This window comes from Myotis myotis, unplaced genomic scaffold (genome assembly GCF_014108235.1).
Source record: "Myotis myotis isolate mMyoMyo1 unplaced genomic scaffold, mMyoMyo1.p scaffold_m19_p_5, whole genome shotgun sequence".
In the NCBI taxonomy this organism is placed as follows: Eukaryota; Metazoa; Chordata; class Mammalia; order Chiroptera; family Vespertilionidae; genus Myotis; species Myotis myotis.
In genome coordinates, this window is record NW_023416357.1 from 29,159,511 (window position 1) to 29,183,582 (window position 24,072).

General features: G+C 57.8%; 1 protein-coding gene across 2 annotated transcripts; it reads left to right on the forward strand.

Annotated features, from left to right (window-relative positions):
- Positions 1-550: 550 nt before the first annotated feature.
- TERT (telomerase reverse transcriptase) lies at positions 551-22,170 on the forward strand. Of its 2 annotated transcripts, XM_036310512.1 has the most exons (16): positions 551-846; positions 966-2,274; positions 6,031-6,226; positions 7,463-7,643; positions 8,449-8,628; positions 9,711-9,869; positions 12,781-12,876; positions 13,419-13,504; positions 13,724-13,837; positions 14,141-14,212; positions 16,295-16,483; positions 16,829-16,955; positions 17,599-17,660; positions 19,804-19,928; positions 20,754-20,891; positions 21,393-22,170. In XM_036310512.1, exons 1-16 carry the CDS (start codon positions 628-630, stop codon positions 21,494-21,496), a joined length of 3,357 nt encoding a protein of 1,118 aa, XP_036166405.1. In that variant the 5' UTR covers positions 551-627; the 3' UTR covers positions 21,497-22,170. The 2 variants fall into 2 exon arrangements, with proteins under 2 accessions (XP_036166405.1, XP_036166403.1); XM_036310510.1 differs by having other exon boundaries at positions 551-2,274.
- Positions 22,171-24,072: the final 1,902 nt, after the last annotated feature.

Sequence of the window (24,072 nt, forward strand, 5' to 3'; positions counted from 1 at the left end):
GCCTTCGATCCCCCCAGGCCTGCCTGGCCCGAGCAGTGGTGTCCATTCTCTCCTTTGTACATCATTATATATTGTCCTCCTTCTAAACCCCTCTCCTGAATCCCAGAGCAGCCCTCTGTGCCGGAGTTACGGCCCACGTGAGAAAAACGATAAACCAGCAGGACCCTCTCTCCAGGGGGTGCAGAGTGCACCAGGTCTCTCAGGGGTCCCCTCGGGTACCCCAGAGCCTCTCCGCGGTGCGACCCTCGCTGCGAGCCCTGCCCCTGGGAGAGGTCGCCGGGCGCGGGTGGGGAGGCTGACCGGTGCAGCGGCGCAGAGGGGGCACACCAAGCCTCATGGACACCAGGCGCCAACGTCAAGCACCGAACACTACGGACAGGAGGTTAAGGGGCCGAGCACCATCTGTGATCCGCCCCTTCGGCCTGACCAGGCTCCGCCCCTTCCTCCCCCAGCCTCTCCTCCTCTGCGCAGACCCCGCCTCCTCTGCGCAGACCCCGCCTCCTCTGCGCAGACCCCGCCGGCTCCGCCCATTTCCCTGGGCCGCCCGCCCTCCCCCGGGACCCCTTCTGGCTGCGCAGCGTGCGCGCCCGGGTTTCCTACACGTGGGAGCCCAAGACGCCTCCTGCAATGCCGCGGGCGCCCCGGTGCCGCGCCGTGCGCGCTCTGCTGCGGGGCCACTACCGGGAGGTGCTGCCGCTGGACACCTTCGTGCGGCGCTTGGGTCCCCAGGGCCGGTGCCTGGTGCAGCCCGGGGACCCGATGGCCTTTCGCGCCCTGGTGGCCCAGTGCCTGGTGTGTGTGCCTTGGGACGCACAGCCACCCCCCGTCGCCCCGGACTTTCGCCAGGTGGGCTTCCCGGGGACCCTGGTCGGGCCTGCGGGGTGGGGTGAGGGCCGGACGCTGTCGCCCTAATGCTCCCGGGCACCTCCGTGCCCTGCGACTCGAGCGAGACCCCTCTCCCGCAGGTGTCCTGCCTGAAGGAGCTGGTGGCCAGGGTCGTGCAGCGGCTCTGCGAGCGCGGCGCGAGGAACGTGCTGGCCTTCGGCTTCGCGCTGCTGGACGGGGCCCGCGGCGGCCCGCCCATGGCCTTCACGACCAACGTGCGCAGCTACCTGCCCAACACTGTGACTGAGACGCTGCGCGGCAGTGGTGCCTGGGGACTGCTGCTGCGCCGCGTGGGTGACGACGTGCTCACCCACCTGCTGGCACGCTGCGCGCTTTACCTGCTAGTGCCTCCCAACTGTGCCTACCAGGTGTGCGGGCCACCACTCTACGACCTCTGCACCACAAGACACGCGGGCGGGAGCCTGACGGGCCTGGGACCCACGCGCCAGGCCTGGAATGGCGGCGGTGGGGAGGCCGGGGTGCCCCCGGGCTGCCGAACAAGGCGACGGCGGAGCAGCGCAGGGGGAAGTCCGCCTCAGGCCAAGAGGCCCAGGCATGGCCCCATCTCAGAGCCATCCCGGGGGCCAAGTGCCTGCGACCCCCGCGTGGTGACACCTACCAAAGCCGCCGCGGAAGCCTCGCCTGGGGAGGGCGAGCCGCGCAGGCCCCGGCGCCCCTTACCACTGCTGGGCCGCGAGCGGGAGGCCGGCTGCCCTTCCTCTCAGCCCTCACGTCCCCGGGCCGCTCCTGGTCCCCGAGTGGTCGCTGAGACCAAGCAGTTTCTCTACTGCTCGGGTGGCAGGGAACGGCTGCGCTCCTCCTTCCTGCTCAACTCCCTGCAGCCCAGCCTGACGGGGGCCCGGAGACTAGTGGAAACCATCTTTCTGGACTCGAAGCCCCTGCAGCGGGGGACTCCCCGCAGGACGCGCCGCCTTCCCACGCGCTACTGGCGGATGAGGCCCTTGTTCCAGGAGCTGCTGGGGAACCATGCGCGGTGCCCCTACGGCGCGCTGCTCAGGGAGCACTGCCCGCTGCGGGACTCAGCCACTCCGGCCACCCCAGCAGCGGCGGAGGAGGCGGCGGCTGTGGGGTCCCGCAACCAGGGGTGCAGTGGAGTGGGCGTCAGCGCCCCGGAGGAGGTCACTGGCCCGCCGCGCTTGGTCCAGCTGCTCCGCCAGCACAGCAGCCCTAAGCACGTGTACGGGCTGCTGCGGGCCTGTCTTCGCAGGCTGGTGCCCGCTCGCCTCTGGGGCTCCAGGCACAACGAGTGCCGCTTCTTGAAGAACGTGAAGAAGTTCATCTCTCTGGGGAAGTTCGCCAAGCTCTTGAGTCAGGAGCTGACCTGGAAGATGAAAGTGCAGGACTGCGCCTGGCTGAGCCAAAGCCCAGGTGAGGAGGTGGGTGCCAGGGCCCTACAAGCCCAGGCCCCATAACCGGCAACACAGTAGGTCCCCTCCTTCCCTTACCCCCACACGCCTTGCTTCTTGCTGCTGCTGAATGGCTCTGTCTGGTTTCTCTGCCTCTGATCCGCTCTCCCAACCAGTTTGCATCAACCTACAAGACTTTTCAGGACTCTGGCGGGTTCTGGGTGCTGGGAATGGGCAGTAAGCACATGGAGCATGTGGAGTAGGGCTGTGGCAACAGGATGGAAGCATCCAGAGCTCTCCTGAGGGTTCCCGAACGTTATTCATAATCTCCTTTCTGACATTCATGTTTATCACCATGAAATAGTGCCCCGCTGAGACAGAGGCTGGGAATAGAATCCACTTTTGCCGGGGGATAGGAGTTAAAGCTCTGGCTTCCCAGATGCATCTGTTCAGCCAATACCAGATCCCAATGTAAGTTTCAATTGTGCAGCTGCTATGCCAGGGCAGGGCAGCCGGATGAGTGAAAAGACTGTTCTGCACAAGGACCCTCCCCGTCTTTGGGAAGAAAAGGGTCACCAGGGAACAGCAGGACGCTCCTCCTATGTCAGGGAAGTGGATGGTTGCAATGGGCGCTTCAGGGAGTTTTCTGTCAACCTGGCCTGGCTCTCCCCCCAGCCCTCTGGTTTTCTGGGCTTGATGATGAGGTCCCTCTGGTCCAGCCACCACTCAGCCCCTTCTTGGCCAGTACCCTCTTCGTCTGCGCACCAGTGCCAGGTGGTGGGACCAGCCACCCTCCCTGCCCCCCCCCCCCCCGACAGAGAAAAAGCAGTGAGAACAGTCATAAGTTTTGCTATACTTGATCTCCCCCAACTCCCAAGACATCTAGGACTTTAGAATAAAGATGGTTCGAGCCCTCTGTTACAGCCAGACTAGCCCACTCAGATGCATGTTACAGCTTTCTGGGGTGGGGGACCTTAAAAATGCCCATCTCCATCCCAGAGATCCCAATAGCAGGGATGTCCTACAGGGAGGCAGAGGGGTACACCTTCTCAGACTCCCAAGAGGTGATTCAGACAGCAAGGTGACCTTCCGGCAACTTGTGTGTTTTTTTTTTCAATTGTGGAAAACACCACATAACATGAGATCTACCTCTTTTTTAAAAAAATATATTTTATTGATTTTTTACAGAGAGGAAGGGAGAGGGATAGAGAGCTAGAAACATCTATGAGAGAGAAACGTTGATCAGCTGCCTCCTGCACACCCTCTACTGGGGATGTGCCCACAACCAAGGTACATGCCCTTGACCAGAATCAAACCTGGGACCTTTCAGTCCACAGGCTGACGCTCTATCCACTGAGCCAAACTAGTTAGGGTGAGATCTACCTCTTAACCACTGTTTGCATGTACAGGACAGCAGTGCTGAGTGTAAGCAGGGTTGCACAGCAGATCTCTAGAACTTGTTCATACTGCGTGACTCGTACACCCACAGACCACGTGGGACAGTGTGGGTGACCCTCAGGTACATCAGACTCAGTTGAGTTAGCTGTCACACGCTCACTGTATTTGGGGCTTCCGCTTGCCTTGTGAAAGGAAAGGAGAGTTTGACTTCTAAGACTCTGTTCCCCAACTTCCAATGAGGCCCTGCTCTACCATGGTGTTTTCCCAGGCGACTAGTACCTCTGCGGCATCCTTGCTCACTCAAGCGGTACCCTAGGCATTTGTTTCTTTCTGTGGCTGGGCCATGCCAGCTGCCCACTGGCGGAATAAATGATGCACGGACAGCGTTGGCCTCTGAGCCACCTCTCCAATCACGGCTGTTCACGGTCACCTCTTCCACCCTCTCCTCCTGGGACACTCCTTCCTCTGTGCTGGCCTTCTGCCCTGCCAGGCGCTCTGTTCACAGCATCCAGCTCCTTTGCTTCTGTCTAGCCAGCCTTGACCATTGTCCCACCTGCCATGCTGCCTTTTGACTCCCGTCAGCTGCCTGGTCCCCAGCCTTGGAGGCCAGACTGCCAGCTGACGCATCTGCTGTAGTGTTTAGAGACATCGCAAGACAGGTTCCTGATGGAAACTCAGGAGCTGCCACGGCTCCTTGCTTGCTTGCTTACTGTCTCCCTGGGCTGTCTTATCCTTGGGCTGGTGGAAACCCCTGCCCCTAACCTGGGCTTACACTGCTGCTGGCTTAGGTGGTGCTCTGCCTCCAACTCACATCTGACCACACCATCACTTTTCCTGAACTCCCATCCAAGTGTGTCCCTCCTGTAGAGGCCACCTTTACCTTCAGGGCAGAGTCTGGGTGGGGCCTTTACCGGATCTTTGTTTTGAATTCCGTTAGTTTTTCTGATGGTTATATCCTTCCTCTGCTCTTGGGCTTGTCCTCTGACCGCTCAGGTGGATGTCTGGCGGCGCCTTCTCTTTGGTCCTGCTCAGCTGCGCCTGTGTTCTGATGTGTTGCTCACATTTTTGTATCAACTGCATTTAAGTATTTTTTGCCGTTTCTCCTTTGATCAGTGAGTTCTTTAGACATATATTTTAGATTTTTCAAATGAGTGGGTATTTTATCTTTTTGTCACTGATTTCCGATTCAGCTGTGTAGTGGTCTGAGTGACCTGAGCTCTTGGAAACTTGCTTTGTAGTCCCATCGCCAGTCTTCACCAGTGTTCCTTGTGTCCTGGAGGCCCGGTAGGTGGCTGTGCTCACTGTGTCGGGCTTGTTGTGCTGTGGGAAACTGTGTCCTTCCCGAGGCCCAGTGCTGAGTGGCGCTTGTCTCATTGTCCTCCTGTTCTGACAGTGTTTGCGTGGTTTCGTTAGGCACAGCACGTTTGAGAAGTTTTATCTTCCTGATGTACGTCTACTAATTCTTTTTACCTTAAAGTCTGTCAGAACAGCTTAGAGAACATCTGCACTGGCTTCTTTTTGGTTAGTGTTTACCTCATCATTTGCCATTCTTTGATTTTTATTTTCAACCTTTTCATATCTCCATAATTTAGATGTGTCTTCTTAGTATCATATCACTGGCATTTCAAGTTCATTTTTGATCCAGTGTGACAGTCTTTGCCACATTCCTATAGAATCTGATTCGTTTTCACTTTTCCATAATTATAGTTGTGTCTGCATGTTTTTCTTTTTCATTTGCCTGCCTTTCCCATGCCCTTATTCCTCGTGTCCTGAACGAGGATGTGCGTGCTCATTCTGGTTTTGCCTCCCAGTAGCTAGAAATTATACTCTCCATTCTCCTCCCTTGGTGGTTTCTCTTCTCCTGAGCAACCGAAGGGCCTCAGCATATTTTAATCTGGTCCCACCCCAACCTGTATGCTGTTTTCCCACTGGCCTGGTTATGTCCCAGATTAGACACGGTTACTGTTTCCCACGGTTATTGTGTATTCAGCTTTGTCCCCACCCCGTTGTTCCCCATCCTGTCTTCTGTCCCACACCTGCCTCTGGGTCCCTGTTCTTCTCCTTTACATGTTTCTATCTGTGCCGTGGCCCTGGTGGCAGCTGGGTGACACCGTGGACCCCTTCCCATGATGTTTCACAGAACAAAATGCAGAGGACCACAGAGAGGACAGCAGCCCCGGTGCGCGTTTGGAGTCCCACAGCACGTGGCATCCCTTAGCTGGGCGTGACTGCCACCACTCACCTGCTGTCCAGCCTGGAGAACCCCAGGCATTTCTGGATCTTGCTGCTCTGTGAGGATCCCTCAAATCATACACAGCAACACGTGACTGCATCCATGATGGGCCATGCAGGTGGGGTGAGCATGTGCCTCTCGTTCCAGGGGGTCGCTATGTCCCAGCCACGGAACACCGTCTGAGAGAAGCGGTCCTGGCCAAGTTCCTGTGCTGGTTGATGGGCACATACGTGGTTGAGCTGCTGAAGTCGTTTTTTTATGTCACGGAGACCACGTTTCAGAAGAACCAGCTCTTCTTTTTCCGGAAGAGCATCTGGAGCCATTTGCAAAGCATTGGGATCAGGTATCACAACCAGAGCCTCGTTGACCTGTTTCTTCCCATCTGCAGACACAGCCCTGGTTCCTGCTCCGGGTTCCCCGTGCCCCCACCTCGGGGCCCCCACCCAGCTACTCCAGGAGCCATCCTGGCCCACAGGGGTCTTTGCTGGCATGGACTCCTGGGCGCCTCCTTCCTTGCCTGTAGCTAGGTAATCTCTAGGGTCTCGAAAGTGGGAACAATGGTGCAAACAAACCACTTATCCCTGGCGTGTGGTCAGATTCTATTTTAATTTGCACAGAACAAGTGGGACTTGTGTCACAAGATAAACCTGCCTACTTGACAACTCACTGTGGGAAGTGTCTGGAGTCAGAGGTGTCTGCTGTCAGGCAGGACCCTGAGAGGGAAACTTCCAGAAGGTCGACTCACCTCTGAGTGGATCTGTCTTAGCTGCTCAGTGGCTGTTTCGGGTACATTGTGCAGGACTGTGACAGATGTGGGCCAGATTGGGATCCGTCAGGGTTAGGGGTGTGACAGCCCGACACATAAGCTTTCCTCCTCTCTGCGGCCAGCCTGGCCGAGGGCTTGGCGAGGACCAGATCAGAGCTCCCGGGCTCTGTGCACATTTGGGTCAAACTCAAGCCTGAACCACACATTTCTGAAGGGAGGCAGCAACTCCTGAACCAGGGCCCAGTCCCAGTCCTCCTGCACCTGGGAGAGGGTCTAGAAGCCCTCATCATGGGTCTGAAGAGATGCACAGTGCATCCTATTTAATAATTTAAAAGTTCATGACATATGATCCCAAGTGGTCACTCTTACCCTCACTGTGGGGACCATCATCTTGCCTGTTGGGCATTCAAGTGCCATCCAGCCTTTCTTCACTACCAGGCCCACGGCTCAGGGAGCATTCTTAACCTCTACCCCTCCCTGTAGGAGGTTTCAGGGGAGAGGCCAGCAGGGAGCTGGGGGTCCCTGGAGAGTCATTTCTGACTCTTGTGAAGTTGCACCAAGTAGCCGCCCCCTCACATTCCTTGAGACAAAAATGGGGTCTTTCTCCCAGGGGTCCCGTCCCGTCCCGTTCCAGCCGTACTAGCCGGGGTTCTGTAGCAGAGGGAATGGGCGTCCTGGGCCCCTGGCGCAGAGGGCGCTCGAGCAGCGTCTGGTCATTGTGTTGGTGCAGCCTCCTGGACACGGCACCTCTGCAGGTCGACCACCTGGGTTCTTGTGTGGCTGCTGAGCCCATCTCACGAGGTTCTGTTTCAGACAACACTTCGATCGGGTGCAGCTTCGTGAACTGTCGGTGGCCGAGGTCAAGCGATACCAGGAAGCCAGGCCTGCTCTGCTGATGTCCAGACTCCGCTTCCTCCCCAAGCCCAGCGGGCTGCGGCCAATCGTGAACATGGACTACGTCGTGGGAGCCAGAACGTTCCATGGGGACAAGAAGGTCACCACCTTTGTTTCATTTTTTAAGCAAATAGCATTAACCCCCAAGCCTGGTGTCCAGTAGACAGGCCGGAGGGCCCTGGGGTGCCATGGGTGGCCGTGCTCTGGGTGCGAGGAGGAGCTCGCAGGCAGGCCAGTCCTAGAAGCTGCTGCACAGGCTCCAACCCCACAAGCGTCTCATGACATGGACCCATGACATGTGGGACTGACCCAGTGCCCGTGGTCCTGCCGTGGCACTGGGGATGCACACTCTCCGAGATGCAGGGACGTAAGGAACCGGGCCATTTAGCCTTCGGGTATCTGGACCCTGTAGGACCCCACCCTGTGGTTAGCATCCCCTTCCACCTATGGCATCTCTGTGTCACCAGCAGTTTTGACCCCTTCCAAGTGCCTCCCTATAGCATTTGGGGCTGATTTTGTTGTTATTGGTGTCTCCTCCTCCCCCACAAGAAAGTGAAGCTGTTGGTGTGGATTAGGGATCTGGTGTGGTCTGTGAATGAAGATGATGAACTCCTCGTCTGTGGTGGGGGTGGGGGCCAGGTGGGAGGGATGGTCCTGTGTGTTGCTACTTGGTTTTTTATACCATGTTTCTAGGAATTCCAGGGTGAGTCCCTGGGGATGCCCTGGGTGTGGGTGGGTTGTCTATCTGGCCCTTCCACCTGAGGGAAGCTGGTAGTCAGGGGGGTGCAGAAGCAGAGCTGCCCCTCATCACTGGTCCCCAGAGGTGGGATGGGGCCATCGGGCCCCAGATCCCCTTGGCTGGGGACCTCCTGTGACCATGCCGCCATCCGGGACTGGCCCTGCAGGTGCAGCATCTCACCTCCAAAGTGAAGACGCTGTTCAGCGTGCTGAACTATGAGCGAGAGCAGCGCCCTGGCCTCCTGGGCGCCTCTGTGCTGGGCATGGACGACATCTATAGGGCCTGGCGTGCCTTTGTGCTGCGCATGCGGGCCCAGGACCCAGTGCCTCAGCTCTACTTTGTCAAGGTGGGTGTTCCCTCCCCCAGTGAGCCCACTCAGCACCCTCAGGTTCACCTGAGGTGAACTCTCACTGTGGGAAGTGTCTCTGCGGCCAGCCTGGCCGAGGGCTTGGGTGACTCTGCGTCCTGGGCCCTGGCCAGAGCCTGCAGTGTGGCTGGCTTTTTCAGGGCCTGTGTCTGCCAGGGTGAGGTCCCTGTGGTGGAGCTGCAGACTTGGGAGAGGGAGGGCAGGTGACCCAGGAGGGCAGATGCTCCATTTGGGAGCATCTGACTCCTGGGAGCAGAAGCTTTGAGCCTTCCTTGCTGGCATGGACTCTGCAGTTCTGCACCCCAACTCCATAGTGGCCCCTGCTCTTGGGGGGAATATGACAATGCACCTGGCTCAGCTCACAAAGCCGGGGTGCCCTAGCACCCCGATCATCTGCCAGAGACCTGCTGCTCATCAGCCTGCACTTAGAGAGGGACACGGGCCCACCCTAGGGTGTCACAGTCTGGGGTGTGGAGAGGGGGACACAGAGCCACCCTGGGGTGCTCAGTCTGGGGTGTGGAGAGGGGGACACAGAGCCGCCCTGGGGTGCTCAGTCTGAGGTGTGGAGAGGGGGACACAGAGCCACCCTTGGGTGCTCAGTCTGGGGTGTGGAGAGGGGGACACAGCCACCCTTGGGTGCTCAGTCTGGGGTATGGAGAGGGGGACACAGAGCCACCCTGGGGTGCTCAGTCTGAGGTGTGGAGAGGGGGACACAGAGCCACCCTGGGGTGCTCAGTCTGGGGTATGGAGAGGGGGACACAGGCCCACCCTGGGGTGTCGCAGTCTGAGGTGTGGAGAGGGGGACACAGAGCCGTCCTGGGGTGCTCAGTCTGGGGGATGTGGGGATGTCTCAGCGAGAGCTCCACAGTGGGGTGGTATGTGTGGCTGGGATAGGGCTCTGGGAAGGGTGCTCAGGGGCTCCTGGGTCCTGCCATGTCCTATCACCCCAGGGTTTTCTAAGGACAGGCTGGGGCCCCAGCTTGACAGAGTAGATGAGTGGGACCCAGGACACGGGACCACGGTGGGTGTGAGCAGCCTATAGCACACCTCTCTCCGTGCAGGTGGACGTGATGGGTGCGTACGATGCCCTCCCTCAGAACAGGCTGGTGGAGGTGATCGCCAACGTGATCCAGCCCCAAGAGCACACATACTGCCTGCGCCAGTACGCCATGGTCCAGAGAACTGCCCGCGGCCGCGTCCGGAAGTCCTTCAAAAGACACGTAAGACTGTGGGTGTGTGCCGTGAGGAGGTGTGTCCGTGACATGGATGTCTGCCCTGCAGTCCATCCCTCCCCCATGGGCCCTGAGCCCCACTTCCTGAGCTCCCATGCTGGGAGGTGCCTCCGTCCTGGTCATCCTCATGCTCTTGTTCATGTCACAGTCGGTCCTCTCTTCAAGCCACACCTGCCTGCTGTCCCTTCACAGGGCCCCAGGTTTGTGCCAGGAGGTGGCAGCACAGCCATGCGTGTGCTTCTTGGTATCCCCGTGGCTGCCGCCCGGGAGCCCAGGCCTGGCCTGTGGCTACTCAGTGGGGCCAAGTGCTTCATGTCTGGCGCTGTGCTGGCTCTGTGAGGAGAGGGCCAGAGGGCACCCCACCCAGGACACCTAGGCCTCGCTCACCGTTCTGCCTCCTAGGTGGGGCTGAGGGTCTGAGGGCTCCCTCCCTGCAGCGGCCAGTGGCCTGAGGCCTCAGTGGTGCAGGGAAAGGACACCTGGAGTTCAGGTTGCACTTGAGGCAACCTGATCCAGCCCCAATGCATATGGGGGTTTCCAAGCAATTGTCATGAGCATGTTGGAGTGTGAGGGCACCCAACCCCCTAAACCTGTGCCGTGGAGAAGGCAGGAGCGTGCAGAAAAAGTTCCCCCAGACATTCTTGGGAAAGGCATACCTGAAACCCCTGGGCAAGTCAGGTGAGTGTGGGCTGCAGATCCAGAGTGTACAACACAGTGAGATTGTACATTTGTGGACAGATGGTGCCACCACCTGCATCAAAGGATAGAAAGTCACCAACAGCCATGAGGCTCCCGCTTCCTCCCCAGGTGCCTGTCGCTCTGACCTCCCTCATGCAGACTCTCTTACCTGTCTCAAATTCCGTGAACGTGAATCAGACGGTCGCCCTTCCTGTCTGGTTCCCATTGCTCCCCAGTGTGTCTGAGAAGCAGCTGGGCCCCTGGGAACAGCTGCCATTCACCTCACCCGGGGCGTGTTCCTGTGCCCACACTGCTCTCCGCTGCTGGTGGGCCTTTGCTGGTTCCGGGCTGGGAGGTTTGAACGCTGCTGAGAGCATTACTGCGATCTGTCATTTGGTGGATTCGGGTGGAGATGCCAGGCCACAGAAATGCCTTGTTTAGTCTTAGATATCACCAAAAAGTGTTCCTAAGTGGCCTGTGGCAGAGTGGCCATGAAGCACTGCGGCCACAGGCCAGGCCTGGGCTCTGGGGGGCAGCCACGGGGGCACCAAATATGGGAGGGCCAGGCGTGCTCATGCTCACACACTTGCAAGTGTCAGCACTCGGGAGGTAGCCCGGATTCCCTGAGGGCGGGCACAGTGTCGTGTATGGTCTTGACTTGCTTTCCCAGTGACCTTTCTATCCACCCTGCACGTGGACATTTCTCGCGCGAATGCCTGTTCAAGTCCTCTCCTTGCTCTCTGACGGGCTGTCTACCGTTGTGGATGTATCGGTGAAATTTGTATGTTCTGGGTACGAGTCCTCTGCCAGGTGTCTGCCTTGGTTTGTCTCGCCTTTTTAGTTGCAAGGGGAGTCTTGATGACGAGAAATTGTTGATTTTAAAGAAATCTTTATCCATCGTTTATGGCTGAAACTGTGTTCTGTTTTGGAAACCTGTCCCTTCTTATACACGTTTTCCTTCAAGGTGCTTATTGTTTCAGCTTTCTCACTCAGGTGTTGGGTCCATTTTGAATTAATTTTTGTATTTGGTATTTTTAAACCGCTCCGTTTCTGCTTAAATCCAGATTTCTCGTGAACCTGCTTCCAGTTCACGAACCTTCTCTTTTTCTGTCTCTAATCTTTGGCTAAACCCGCTTACTGAATTCTTAAGTCCAGCTATCCTATTTTTCAGTTTTAGAATCCCATGTGAATTTTCTCATACACTCCAAGTCTCTGGTAAAGTTCCCCGTCTTCTCCCCTATTTTATTGACTCTGTCATCTTTACTGACTTTTAAATTCCATAACTCAGTAGCCACCCTGCCCATGATGGGTTCTGATGGATCTGTTTCTGCTGTTTCACTTGTGGTTTGGTCACCCAGGCCTGTTCTTCGGCACGCCTCACTATTTTTTTCTTGAGATGCCAGACTTTTAAGTTAAAAAATTTAAAACGTGGGTTTTTACACAATGTTTTTCTTTGGGGAGGATAATGTTTTCCTGAAAGTTGGAGTAGTGAATGACCCTAACCCTGCAAGGGTCGTCTTTACACTGGGCCGGTCTCCTTCCCTTTGCTCCTTCCCTGGCTGTGGCCCTCTGCCGTCTCACCTGAGGGCAGGTGTGCAGCCCTTGGTGGGCCCGGGCTCCCCTCAGCCCCCTCCACCCCAGGTGGCTGCTATGACCACACTCAGCTCCAGCTTCTGCCCGGTTTCCTGCAGTCTCCCCGGAGCGCCTGACGCTGGGGGTTGGTGAGGATTGGAGAAGAAATCACTCACAGTTTTGACTCCTTTGTCTGCAGTCCCCTCCTCCCAGCACCTGACCCTCAACCCCAGTTGCTTTGATGGCCCTGAACCCTAAGTGTCTTCAGTCATAGCCCCCACTTTTTGCTTAAGCTCCCTCTCCTTGAATTAGGCCTCAGAGAGATTGTGGGATGCACCCAGGACTGGGACTCTAAGTCCACCTGCTTCCTGCCTCTCCAGCACCCCCACGAAACTTCCTTCTGCATTCTGCCGGGCACAGTAGTCAGGGGGAGGTGCCTGGAGGTGATGTCCCTGTGATTTTGTAGCACTCTCCTCTCCCCGCATCTCCGTCCTCCTCTTCCTGAACACAGGCTGCACGGCGGGGCCTCCCTGGGTTGCTCCCACTCCCGACTTAGCCTTCCATGATGTGACTTCTGCTTGTCGATGTCGAGGCCAGGGCTCGGGAGGGAGGCGCCCACCTGCCTCACGCCTGTCCTCTTCACCAGCAGGTGTCCACCTTCACGGACCTCCAGCCTTACATGAAACAGTTTGTGCAGCAGCTGCAGAAGACGAGCTCGCTGAGGGACGCCGTGGTCATCGAGCAGGTTGGTGTGGGCAGACGGCAAGGCCACCCTCAGCCAGCAGACACTTGCTGTGCCTTCAGCCGCATTTCTTTTTGCACCTCACTGAATTCTGTGTTACTGTCCAGCTGCTTTAAGATTCGCTAGGGATGTCTTCTCCCTCCGTTTTGATCTTGAGGCCAGAAGAAAACATGCCCCTGTGCTATGGGAAGACACATTAGATTTGACCCCTCAGGTGGGAAACCCAGGTTTCTTGTGCCTGCGCAGGGACTGTTCCTGAGTTTGTGGCTTTCTGCAGAACCGCTTTCGGTTGAGTCGGTCCTCCAAGCATGGCTCTGAGCCCCCTGGATGGGTGCCTTTCCTGTGGCCACAGGGCCCCACCACGTCCACAGAGTCAGTGTGTGGCACAGCCGTCTGGGCCAGTGGCCCTGGGTCTGAGCCCCGCCAGAGCCACGGATGACCCATGCTTTTCCTGCTCGTCCGCTACCGCCCACCCCTTGTCCCCCCTGTACGTCTCCGGCTAGCATGTCTGCTCACCCACATGCGTCTCCCACTTGCTTTTCCAGAGCTGCTCCCTGAATGAGGCCAGCAGCGACCTGTTCGATGTCTTCCTGCACCTGGTGTACAATCACATCGTAAGGATCGGGGGCAAGTGAGTCAGGGCCACCTGCTGCACGTTGGTTGAGGGCCGTGCCCGACGTGGACGGCCCATGGCAGGGCTTTGCGGGCGGGTGTGTGATCGGTGTTCCCTGTGTGTGTGGTGTACGCATGTTTATGTGCTCCGAGCAGCGTGTCTGCACGTGCATGTGGTCTGCACGCGTGTCTGTGATATGAACACGTGCCCCACCTGTCTGCCCACATCTCCCCCCAGGTTTTACATCCAGTGTCAGGGGATCCCCCAGGGCTCCATCCTGTCCACCTTGCTGTGCAGCCTGTGCTACGGAGACATGGAGAGCAGGGTGTTCCCTGGACTCCAGCAGGACGGGTAACAGGTTCCTTGTCATTGGTGCCCTTGGTTGCTTTCGCCCCCTCCCATGCTCTGGTGCTGCCCTTTCTTCACGGGAGGTTTCACAGGAGGTAGCGAACAGGCCTCCGACGTAGGCTGTGAGCGGCTCCCAGTGCACCAGGGAACACGGCGTTTCCAGAGAGCCCGGCTGGTGGCGGTGCTGGCGTGATCGCGGGGCCCCTGCCCCCTGTCCCCAGCTAGTACCGAGTCGCACGGATTACTTTGTTTTCGTGCATATGAACTCGTATTTAATGTCCTTCCTCGTGCCTCTTTTCCTACCAGGGTGCTCCTGCGTTTAGTGGACGACTTCTTGCTGGTCACCCCTCACCTGACACAAGCGAAGGCCTTTCTCAGGTAAGGACCTGCACACACGTGTGTATCTCGGCAGGTGCCTCTGTGGCCTCATGCTGCTGACCTTGCTCGTATCAGAAGTAATTCTCACCTTGTGCCCAAGCTTCCCACAGCGTCCCAGCATCTCTGCAGGGGGCATGTGGCACAGTTGTGCTGTTCTGAGACCCCAGGCATACAGCGTAGAAGCCTGGAGCTGACAGCATGGCACCAGGACAAATGTCTCCCCAGAGGGGGGAGCAAGTGTGGGTCAGACGCCTGGGCTGGGCTCCTTGGAATGTATACACACACAGTACTCTGGGCAGCGGAGAGAGCCGTGGCACACCTCTGGGAGGCTGTGCCCAGGAGGTGCCCATGAAGGAGTAACAGGAGCCGGCCCTGCGTGCTTGTCTGCAGCTTCTAGTGTGGCGTCTCTTTCATAGTGGTTGGCATTAGGAGAGAACAGAGGGGGGTCTTGTTAAGTGACAGTATTATAAGGCACGGGGATCGCATGAGGTGTTGGTCATAAGTTCATTTTGTTCAAAATAAAATTCCACAGACAGGGAACCTTGCCTTGGCATGCTGCCTGCAGTATACCATCCCTTCCAGGACCCCGGGAACCTGGGGCTTGTTTCACAGGGCAGTTTCCCAGGAACGAGAGAAGGATAAAACCAAACTCATAGAATGTCACTGCCTGAGGGGCAGTGTGCTTTGGTTGCAGGGTTGTCTTTGGAGAACCCGTCAGGACGGCATCCCGATACCCCACGTCTGCCCCGGGGGATCCTCTGGACTCGGAGGATGGGCAGTACTGCTGGGGCACGCCGGGCCTCACGGCCGCACACAGTAGCCCACACAGGATGGCGTGAAAATGTAAATTCATCCAAGTTCAATCATGACCAATCCAGGACCCCGGGCACCAGCCACCTTCAAAGACATCAGTAACCACACGTGGCCAGGGGCTGCCAGAGGGCACGGCACAGGCAGGGAGCGTGGCCTCCACTGTGGAATATCCGGGGGGACACCGCTGCTCTGAGGGCGGGCAGGGAGGTGGCTCAGAACGTGTATGCTGAGGTCCACTGGGAGCTGGACTCCTGGGGACATATACAGAGTTATTGCAAGGAGTAGGTTCATGTGATAGTGGGGGCTGGCGAGGCGAGTCTGCAGTTCACAGGGCAGCAGCAAGAAGGGCAGGAGCCCAAGCCACCACCCACGGGAGGACTCTCCCTTCTCAGGACACCCTGCTTCTGCTCTTTTTTTTTCTTTTATTGAATAAGATATTACAAATGTGTCCTTATCCCCCCAATGTCCCCTCATCCCCCCAATCCTGCCCTCACCCTCACCCCCTGTTGTCCACATCTATCACTTATGCTTATATGCATGCATACAAGTCCTTTGGTTGATCTTTTCCCCTCACCCCCACCCTCCCCTGCCTTCCCTCTGAGTTTTGAGCATCTAATCGATGCTTCTCTGTTTTTGTTCATCAGTTTATGTTGTTCATTATAATCCACAAATGAGTGAGAGCATGTGATATTTATCTTTCTCTGACTGACTTATTTCACTTCCTGCTTCTGCTCTTGGGCCCTTCTGATGGGTGTGCCCACCCTACTATGGAAGGTAACCACCTTTAAGCTGTCTGAATGCAGATGTTGACCTCACCTACAAAGACCCAAGCACACGTTGGGACTGTGGTCTCTGAGTGGACACAGCTTGCCATTGCAGAGAGGACCTGTGTCCTTCATGAGCCCTGCCTACCCTCCCATCTGGCCGGTCTCAGTTCTCAACCTGGAGCCTGAGCTCTTTGCTCACCTGTCTTACCTGTGAACAGGGTCATGTGGCATCTACTTGGCCTTCAGGACTCAGCCTTGTGTTTCCCTCCCCGGCTGCCGGCCTCTGCCCTCCTGGCATCCACCTTTTCTTTGATCGTTGGCACTGGTCATCCAGAGCCTTTGGAAACCAGCACCTGGAGGCCCACAGGGTCGGTGTGGCCTCCCTCCAGTGCCAGCCCTTGCTCCCCGCTGCCTCTTGGGGTTTTACATAGCATTGAGTGAGTGTGTCCGAGACCCTGAGTGGCATCCCTCTCCCGTGGCTGAAGTGGCCTGTGTGTTTCAGGACCCTGTCCAGGGGAGTGCCCGAATACGGCTGCAAGGCGAACTTGCGGAAGACAGTAGTGAACTTCCCCCTGGAAGACGATGCCCTGGGCAGCACGGCACCCCTGCAGCTGCCAGCCCACTGCCTGTTCCCCTGGTGTGGCTTGCTGCTGGACACGCAGACCCTGGAGGTGTTCTGTGACTACTCCAGGTAAGTGCGCCTAGACAGGTATACGTGGGCCAGTCTAGCCCTGTCCCTGTTCTGTGTACAACATATGGCTACAGTCCCAAAAGGTCAGAGGCCTCGGTGCTATCTCCCCCTCCAGAGCAGGAGCATGTTATTCTTGTGTGGGTCAGGGGACTGGCCAGGTGAGCAGTTTTCTGGAGTAGTTTTGGTAAAAGGAAATTGTGCGGCAGACTTGGGGACCCCAGCATGTAGGGAAGCAGAACAGATCTGAGCCCAGAGGTTTCGGTCCTGCTGGACACGAGGCTCTTTGCAGTGAGGGCACACACTGCAATGCCCGTCCTCAGCCTCCCTGGATGTCATGTGTTGCAGTTATGCCCAGACCTCGATCAGAGCCAGTCTCGCCTTCAGCCAGGGCTCCAAGCCTGGGAGGAGCATGCGTCGAAAGCTCTTTGCGGTGTTAAGGCTGAAATGTCACAGTCTGCTTCTGGATCTGCAGGTGAGCATGCCGCCAGCAGGAGAGCCACACAGCCAGCTGACTTCAGAGCTCAGAAGACCTGCTGCTCAGTTTACCTGTGGGAGTTGTTTTATAGGTCCTATTGTGTATTGTGTGTCTAAGTATGCAGATGTGTGTATAAGTGTGTGGATGTGCATGCATGTGTGAGTGAGCATGCATGGGTGTGCGTGCATATGGGTATATGTTCACATGTGTGCATGCATGGGTGTGCATGTGTGAGTGTATTCAAATGGATGTATATACATGCATGTGAGTGTGCATATATGCCCCTGTGTGTATTGAGGGTCCTTTTCCTTATCCCTCCTCCACTCCCATCTTCCTCAGCCCTGGAGCTCCTCCTTGCAGAGTGTGGGACTCTGAGGCCTCAGCTGGCTCGGGCTTTAGAGCCTCAGGGCCAGGATGTCATTCCGGCAGGTCTGGATGCTCATCTCCTTGTCCCTTTCTGCCTGGTTCCCTTGGACAGCCCCAGCAGAGTCCTGACTCCACCACAGGCTGTGAGAGGCCACCAATGAGGACACAATGGTCCTTTTTTTTTTTTTTACTCCTTTTGAGCTGGTGATAAAGCAAAAGATAAAAATTTAAACTTCAGGTGCATTTCCAACATCTCCTTTCCTTGTGGCTCCAGGTGAATGGTCTTCAGACGGTTTGCACAAACGTTTACAAGATATTCCTGCTGCAGGCCTACAGGTGGGCTCACTGGATGCACCACCACGGGGACGGGGTGCTGTCTGGGTCCCCCTTTCCCGACCATGGGGACAGCATGCACTCCCCGGCTCCCAGGCCTTCATGCTGAAACCTTCCGTTTATGAGAGCATTTTCAGCGGCAGAGGCTGCCTCTCTGTGTGGTTCATAGAGGATCTGCTTTGTTTGAGGTCCTGTTCCCTTCACCAGGTGGTGACAGGGGGCGGCATGGCCTGGGGTGTCCCTGTCTCCCTATGGGCTAACCCATCCTGCTGTGGGGGGAGGGGAGGTCGGAGGAGGAGAGCTGCAGGGTGTGAGGAAAGCGGCTCATATGTGGTCATGGGAGGCAGATGCCCTACTGGGAGAATCCCAGAGAGCAGAGGATCCAGGCAGTGCAGGTGACCGCCACCAACACTCCCGTGCTCCCCAGAGGGGACTCTGGTGTGCAGCTCCCAATCAGCCCAGCCACCACTCCTGGCACACATTGGTATGTGCTGAGGCCCAGCTTTGCTTCCAGAACATTCCCTGGTTTCGCGGCCACCTGCTGAGAACTGGGGCAGAACACTGGGGCCACTCACTGGTCGTCCTGAGTCTTTGCTGGGAAACCAGTTCCACTGTCAAGTTGTGCTGGTCCCTCCAGAAGATGGACATTAACCCGGCTACCTGCCACCAAGCAGCTCACAGGGAAAGCATTCTGCCCGAAGTCAGGGCCAGTGGCTGTAAGCCGTGGGGTGGATGAGGGGTCCGCTTCCCGAGTGCTGGGAAGCCAGGCAGCTATGTTTTGAGCCCCTGAGTTTGTGTTACCCAAGGCTGTGCCCATGTGAGACAAGGTCGTCTCGTAGGAACTGGATGGGCTCTTGGAGGAAATGCCTGTTAAATGTCAACAAGAAACCCCTTCGGCCCCAGGGGCCCATGCCCTGTGCTTTGGCCAGGAGGGCCATGTATGCGCTTTGGTTGTTCTCTTGGTGTCTGGGAGGCATGGAGCCCGTGGGCTCAGTCCAGGGACCACAGTGCTCAGGCCGTCGCCTCCTGCTTTTCATGTGTTTCCTCCTTCACCTGCATCTTCTCCCGTGCACTCCTGCTCCGTGTGCGAGCTGGTACACTCCTGCTCCGTGTGCGAGCTGGTGCACTCCTGCTCCGTGTGCGAGCTGGTGCACGCCTGCTCCGTGTGCAAGCTGCCGTGGCTCCTCTGCAGATGTGTTCAGTATAAACAGGAACGTGCCCTCGGGCCTTTCACAGCCAACAACAAGGCGGGTGTACACCCTCTCACTTCTCGGGGCCTCAGGGCTGAAGAGCAGTCAGGTGACGCTTCCAGGTCAGCGGGAGGCCAGCCCCTGACCAGCCCCAGTCCTTGGAGGCCACCTTGCCTGCTGAAGGTCTTGCTCTGGTGTTCAGCCCAGCCTCACCCTTGTGTCCCCTCGCTCTGTGGGGCCCTGGCCTCAGACGCCTGCCTGCCGGGGAATGGTGTAGTGACCTGGGTACAGAGCGGGCACCTGGGGCAGCTCCATGCTCCTCATTCAGGGAGTGCAGTCCCAAAACAACAGTGGGTGCCGAGGTGCCTTCTCCACCGCATGAGAGTTAGCTGCTTCCCAATGTGGAAGGTTAGGCATGCAGGGCTGCCCGTGCCTCCCCTGCAGGAGGGGGTACGTAAAGCTGGACCGTGAAGGCCATAGCAGCCAGGGCTGCGGCATGGAGCCCAGGGAATGTCCTGGCACTCGGAGCAGGACACTCATCTGACGGTCTGAGGACCTGCCGGGCTCAGCCTTTTTGGACAAGCGTGGGCTTCAGGTTGGAGTCTTTCGCAGGCATGATATTCACTAGTGGAGGCCTCTCCCTGCCCTGCATTGAGCACCACCCCTCCTTTGGGATAGGGTCCTCCAACTGCAGAATACGGTCCCCTTCCAGGCCAGGGGCGCGGCCCCAACCCAGTTTCCAGGCCTGGCTTCCCCCTCCCATGAGTGGGGAAGATACCTCCACCTCAACAGAGTGAGCGTGAGGGAGCGGTCAGACTGCCGGCTGATGGACACACATGCATGTTGTTTGGAAGGGGCCCAGGGAATGTGCACACCGGCCCCTGTAGACATACACACCTGCTCGTGCACATGTTGCAGCCGCAGGACTTTCCTCTGATAAACCTGACCTTCCTCAGGTTCCACGCCTGTGTGCTCCAGCTCCCGTTTAATCAGCACGTTCGGAAGAACCCCTCGTTTTTCCTCCACGTCATCTCTGACACCGTGTCACGCTGCCACACCCTTCTGAAAGCCAAGAATCCAGGTGCGTGCAAGCGACCAGGACTGGGGTGGCCTGTGGTGCTGGCAAATGCCAGGTGCTCACCGCACGATTCCAGCACAGAGCTGCCTGTGCTCCATGAGCGCTGTGGCTGGAACAGCTCCGGCCCTGGTGTAGCGGAGGCAGGATTCAGGGAATTGGGCTCTCGACACTTCCCGGCCGGTTTAACTTGCTGAGCACTAGCTGACCTCTCAGCCACCCTCTCTGCGTGGGCAGACATCTGTCCTGATTGGAACGCAAGGGGACATTTGGGAGCTGCCTTCTCCCGGGCAGGGCTTCCTCTCTGGTGCTCAGGGGGAGCTTGCACAAATCCAGGCAGTAGTCAGGAGGAGGCTGGGCCCCAAGTCCCCTGCCTGTCTTGGGGGAGGGGGGGAGGGACACCCACACCATCCACTTCGCCCCGTCTCTGCTCCGCAGCCTCGTCATGCAGTCATAATCAGCCTCAGTTCAGGTCGTGCTGTGTCTTTGTGGTCCTGAGCTTGACCGACTTGACTTTCTGTTTATTTCTGTTTTGAGGAGGTTTCTTTGAAGAAATTGAAAACATTTCAGTTGTCAGAATTGGGTGTACCCTGTTGTTGGGTGGCCCCTGAAACAAAGTCCCTGTTTGGAGCCCGCTCCTGCACTCAGCCCGGCAGGGACCTCTGGTGTCCACGGGAGCACAGGTGGGAGGAGCACACGCCTCTCCTGGGAGGAGCACATGGCCTCTCCTGGGAGGAGCACACGCCTCTCCTGGGAGGAGCACATGGCCTCCTGGGAGGAGCACTGGGAAACGGGCCAGTGAGGGTGTCAGCCTGCATGTGTTGTTCCCAGGGATGCCTCTGGGGACCAAGGGCGCTGCAGGCCCTTTTCCTTCTGAAGCCGCAAGGTGGCTGTGCTTTCACGCCTTCCTGCTGAAGCTGTCTCGCCACAGCGCCACCTACAGGTGTCTCCTGGGAGCACTCCAGACTGGTAAGCTTGGGCAGAGTGCCCGCCCCAAGGCACCCCCTGTGCAGGTGCAGGGCCTGTCCTTGTCCTTGAGTGAGCAGTTGTCTGCCCCTCTGTGTCTGAGTAACAGGGGTGGTGGGAATAGGAGTGGACAGGTGGCTCGAGGGTCCTGCCTCCCTCACCTGGGGGGCCTGGCATGCTCCCTCAGTCGCTCCACCTCTCCCCCCTCCCACTCAAGGACGACATTTCCTGCGGGAACTGCGTCTCCCTCTCCTCCAGCTCCGCTGGTCTGAGTGCCCTTCCTCCCACCCCTGGTCTGTGTCCTGGCTGCACTCCCTTTCCTTCGTGCTCTGACACCCTTACTGGTCCCTGTCTGTTCCTCGGCCATGCACCTGGAGCCCGACCTGCACACAGTGGGCACTCAGGACTCAGCCGTCTCTTCCTGCCCCTCAGTGGGTCCAGGAGGCTGAGGTGAACATTCTCTGCTTCCTTCTGGGAAGAGGGCTGATCTCAATCATCTTGCAGCCCAAGCGCAGCTGTGCCGGCAGCTCCCGAGGGCGACGCTGGCCACCCTGGAAGCTGCAGCTGACCCAGCCCTGACCACAGACTTCAGGACCATCTTGGACTGATGTCCAGTCAGCTTCTCACAGGCCCTCAAGCTCATTCCCAGCTGGGTCCACCTGTGCCCGAGACCCCGACCTGTGCTGCTGGCTGGGCTGCTCCCTGGAGGGGGTTGCCCCCAAGTCATCGAGGAAGCAGAGCCCACCCAGCCCCACCCCCACCACCCCTTTCTAGTGACAGGTTTGTCCTTCATCTGCCCACTGCCAGGAGGAGGCAGGTACGAGAGCCTGGTTGGGGCGTTGGCATCTGGAAGGGAAGCATCAGGGACCTTTGTCAACCTCCTTGCTGCGGGGTCACCCTGGTCTGCAGTGATGGCTCACGTGTGGTGGGTGTGTGTGACCTCCTTCCTGCTGATCGGCTGTGACTCAAGCCCTCCACACCCACTGGAGCAGCATTCCCCCAGCTGGCCCCCCAGCTGCATCCAAAGTCCATGTCTCGACGAACTTGCCCAGAAGCAAAGGGCCCAGTCAGCTGTTTGAGCCCGTTCCCCACCATCCACACCCATGCTTCTGACCTGCGTGTCCCCATGCCCTGCCCAGGCCTCCTGGAGCCAAGCATACAGCACCCCCCCACCCGCTTGCCACTTCCACTTCCAGAGTCTTCTGCTGGCCCCACTCAGCACACAGCCCCGTGTGGCCCCTCCTGCACTACCTCCTGCCCCCACCCCAGGGATGGGGTGAGAGAAGAGCCTTTGTATATTTTCTTGATTTTTAAATATTTCTCTCATGTTTGTATTAAAATATGCGCCACATAAGTACTGTTATATATATAAACATGAGTATTGAGTTGATGTGCATGAGCCCTTGGTTTGGCGGGGCCTGGGGGGGTCCTCCTAGGGTTGAGATGTGGGAGGGAGGGAGGGAGGAGGTGGTAGATGGGAAGGGCGCTCCCACAGGGCGGGTGCAGCATGCCAGTGGGCGGGAAGGCCCCAGCCCAGCACCCTCCCCTGCCTACCCTGACTGCACTGGCTCAGCTTGGAGGTGACCTGGGAGCTCTCAAGACAGCAGATTTCAATCTGAGCTCTGGGTTTTGGTGCTGGAACCACACATACTTGGGGTCCTGTCCCCCAGGTTTATAGTTCAGGTCTGGGCTGGGACCTGAGAATTTGCACTTTTAACAAGTTCCTGATACTGCTGGCTGGTGGGGTGGGGGCCCCACACAGAACTGCTTCTGGGGGTACCGGGGGGTTTGGGGACTGGTCCGGGGGCTCTTCTGTGCAGTGGCCAGGAGAGCAGACAGCTGCTTGCTTGGTCCATAGTCAGGAGTTGGAGGACTGTGGAGGGTGAGGTTATGGGGACGGGTGAGTGGCATCCTGGAGGAGCTTGTATGGGAGTGGGCAGTCTGGGGCCTTGGTGATGGGGAGAAGGGGCCATCCTCACAGCCTCACCAGAGCCTCCATACCCACCACGTCCCTGATCCGAGCCCCACCTCTGGGTCCACCCTGTCCTCCGGTCCCTGTGAGGCGCCCCAGTGAGAGAAGGGCTTGTCCGCAGAGTGGCAGGTGTCATCAGGAAAAGGAGCCGGAGTTAGGTCCTCCTCTTTGTGGAAATGACCCCTCGAGTGGGAGACCCACAGCATGCCTGTCTGGACCTCTGTGGGGGGCACGCTGTGCACCAGTGGGCTATGCAGGGCCTTGTACCGACAGCTGGAAGGATTGCACAAAGAACAACAGGGAGGGGTGGCAGCTCAAAGGAGGTGTCATCGGAAAAAGCAGCCCCCACCAGGGGAGTTGGCGGTAGGGTGGAGTGGTGAGCAATTTGGAGGCTTCCTTCCGGGTGTCCCTAATGGGACCACAAAACGTGACAGGCGCCATTGAGTGTACCTGGGAGGGGTTGCGTGTGTGCTGCGGTTGAAGTTTATGGATATTGCCTTGTTTACTGCTACTGCGGCGAGCATTCAAGTAACTATGCATTTATGGCTGACCCAAGTCCACCACGGGCATCGTAAATGCCCGGGAGAAATGAGCAGTGAGAGGCTCAGCCCCACCCTGGGCACCAGCCTGCAGTGCCCTCACTATCGCAAACTCGGGAGGACAGCTCAGGGTGGAGGACACTCGGGGCAGGTAGGACAGGGCCCAACCGGGCCCCGCAGGCACCTGAGACAGCAGATTTCAACCTGAGCTCTGGGTTCCTTGGCGCCTGAACTACACATAGTTGGGGTGCTGTCCCCCCAAGTTTATAGTTCAGCAAGTCTGGGGTGGGACAGGCACCTGAGCTAATCCTCGCTGGCTACCCCAGGCTCATGGCACCCTGGGCATTTCGGGCATTTCCATAGAAGACTGGGCCCAGGAGGTCAGCTCTGGCTCCATTATCCGTCTCCTAGAAGCTGTAGAATCTTGTTCTCTAGGAAATACGTCCTGTGGCAGCTTTACTCAGTCACGTGCACCTTTACCCAAGTGTTAAGCCCTTGAGAAGGGCGCACGCGGTGGTCAGGATTCACTCGCTGAGAATTTCTGATTTATCTCTTTTCTCAAAACCGCTGTGCAGTCTGTCAAACTCAGGGTGAAGTGTGAAAACAATAAACTTTTTAAAAGAAGGATTGCTGGTCTTCCCTAGAACTAAACCGCATGAACAGGAGCCCGTTT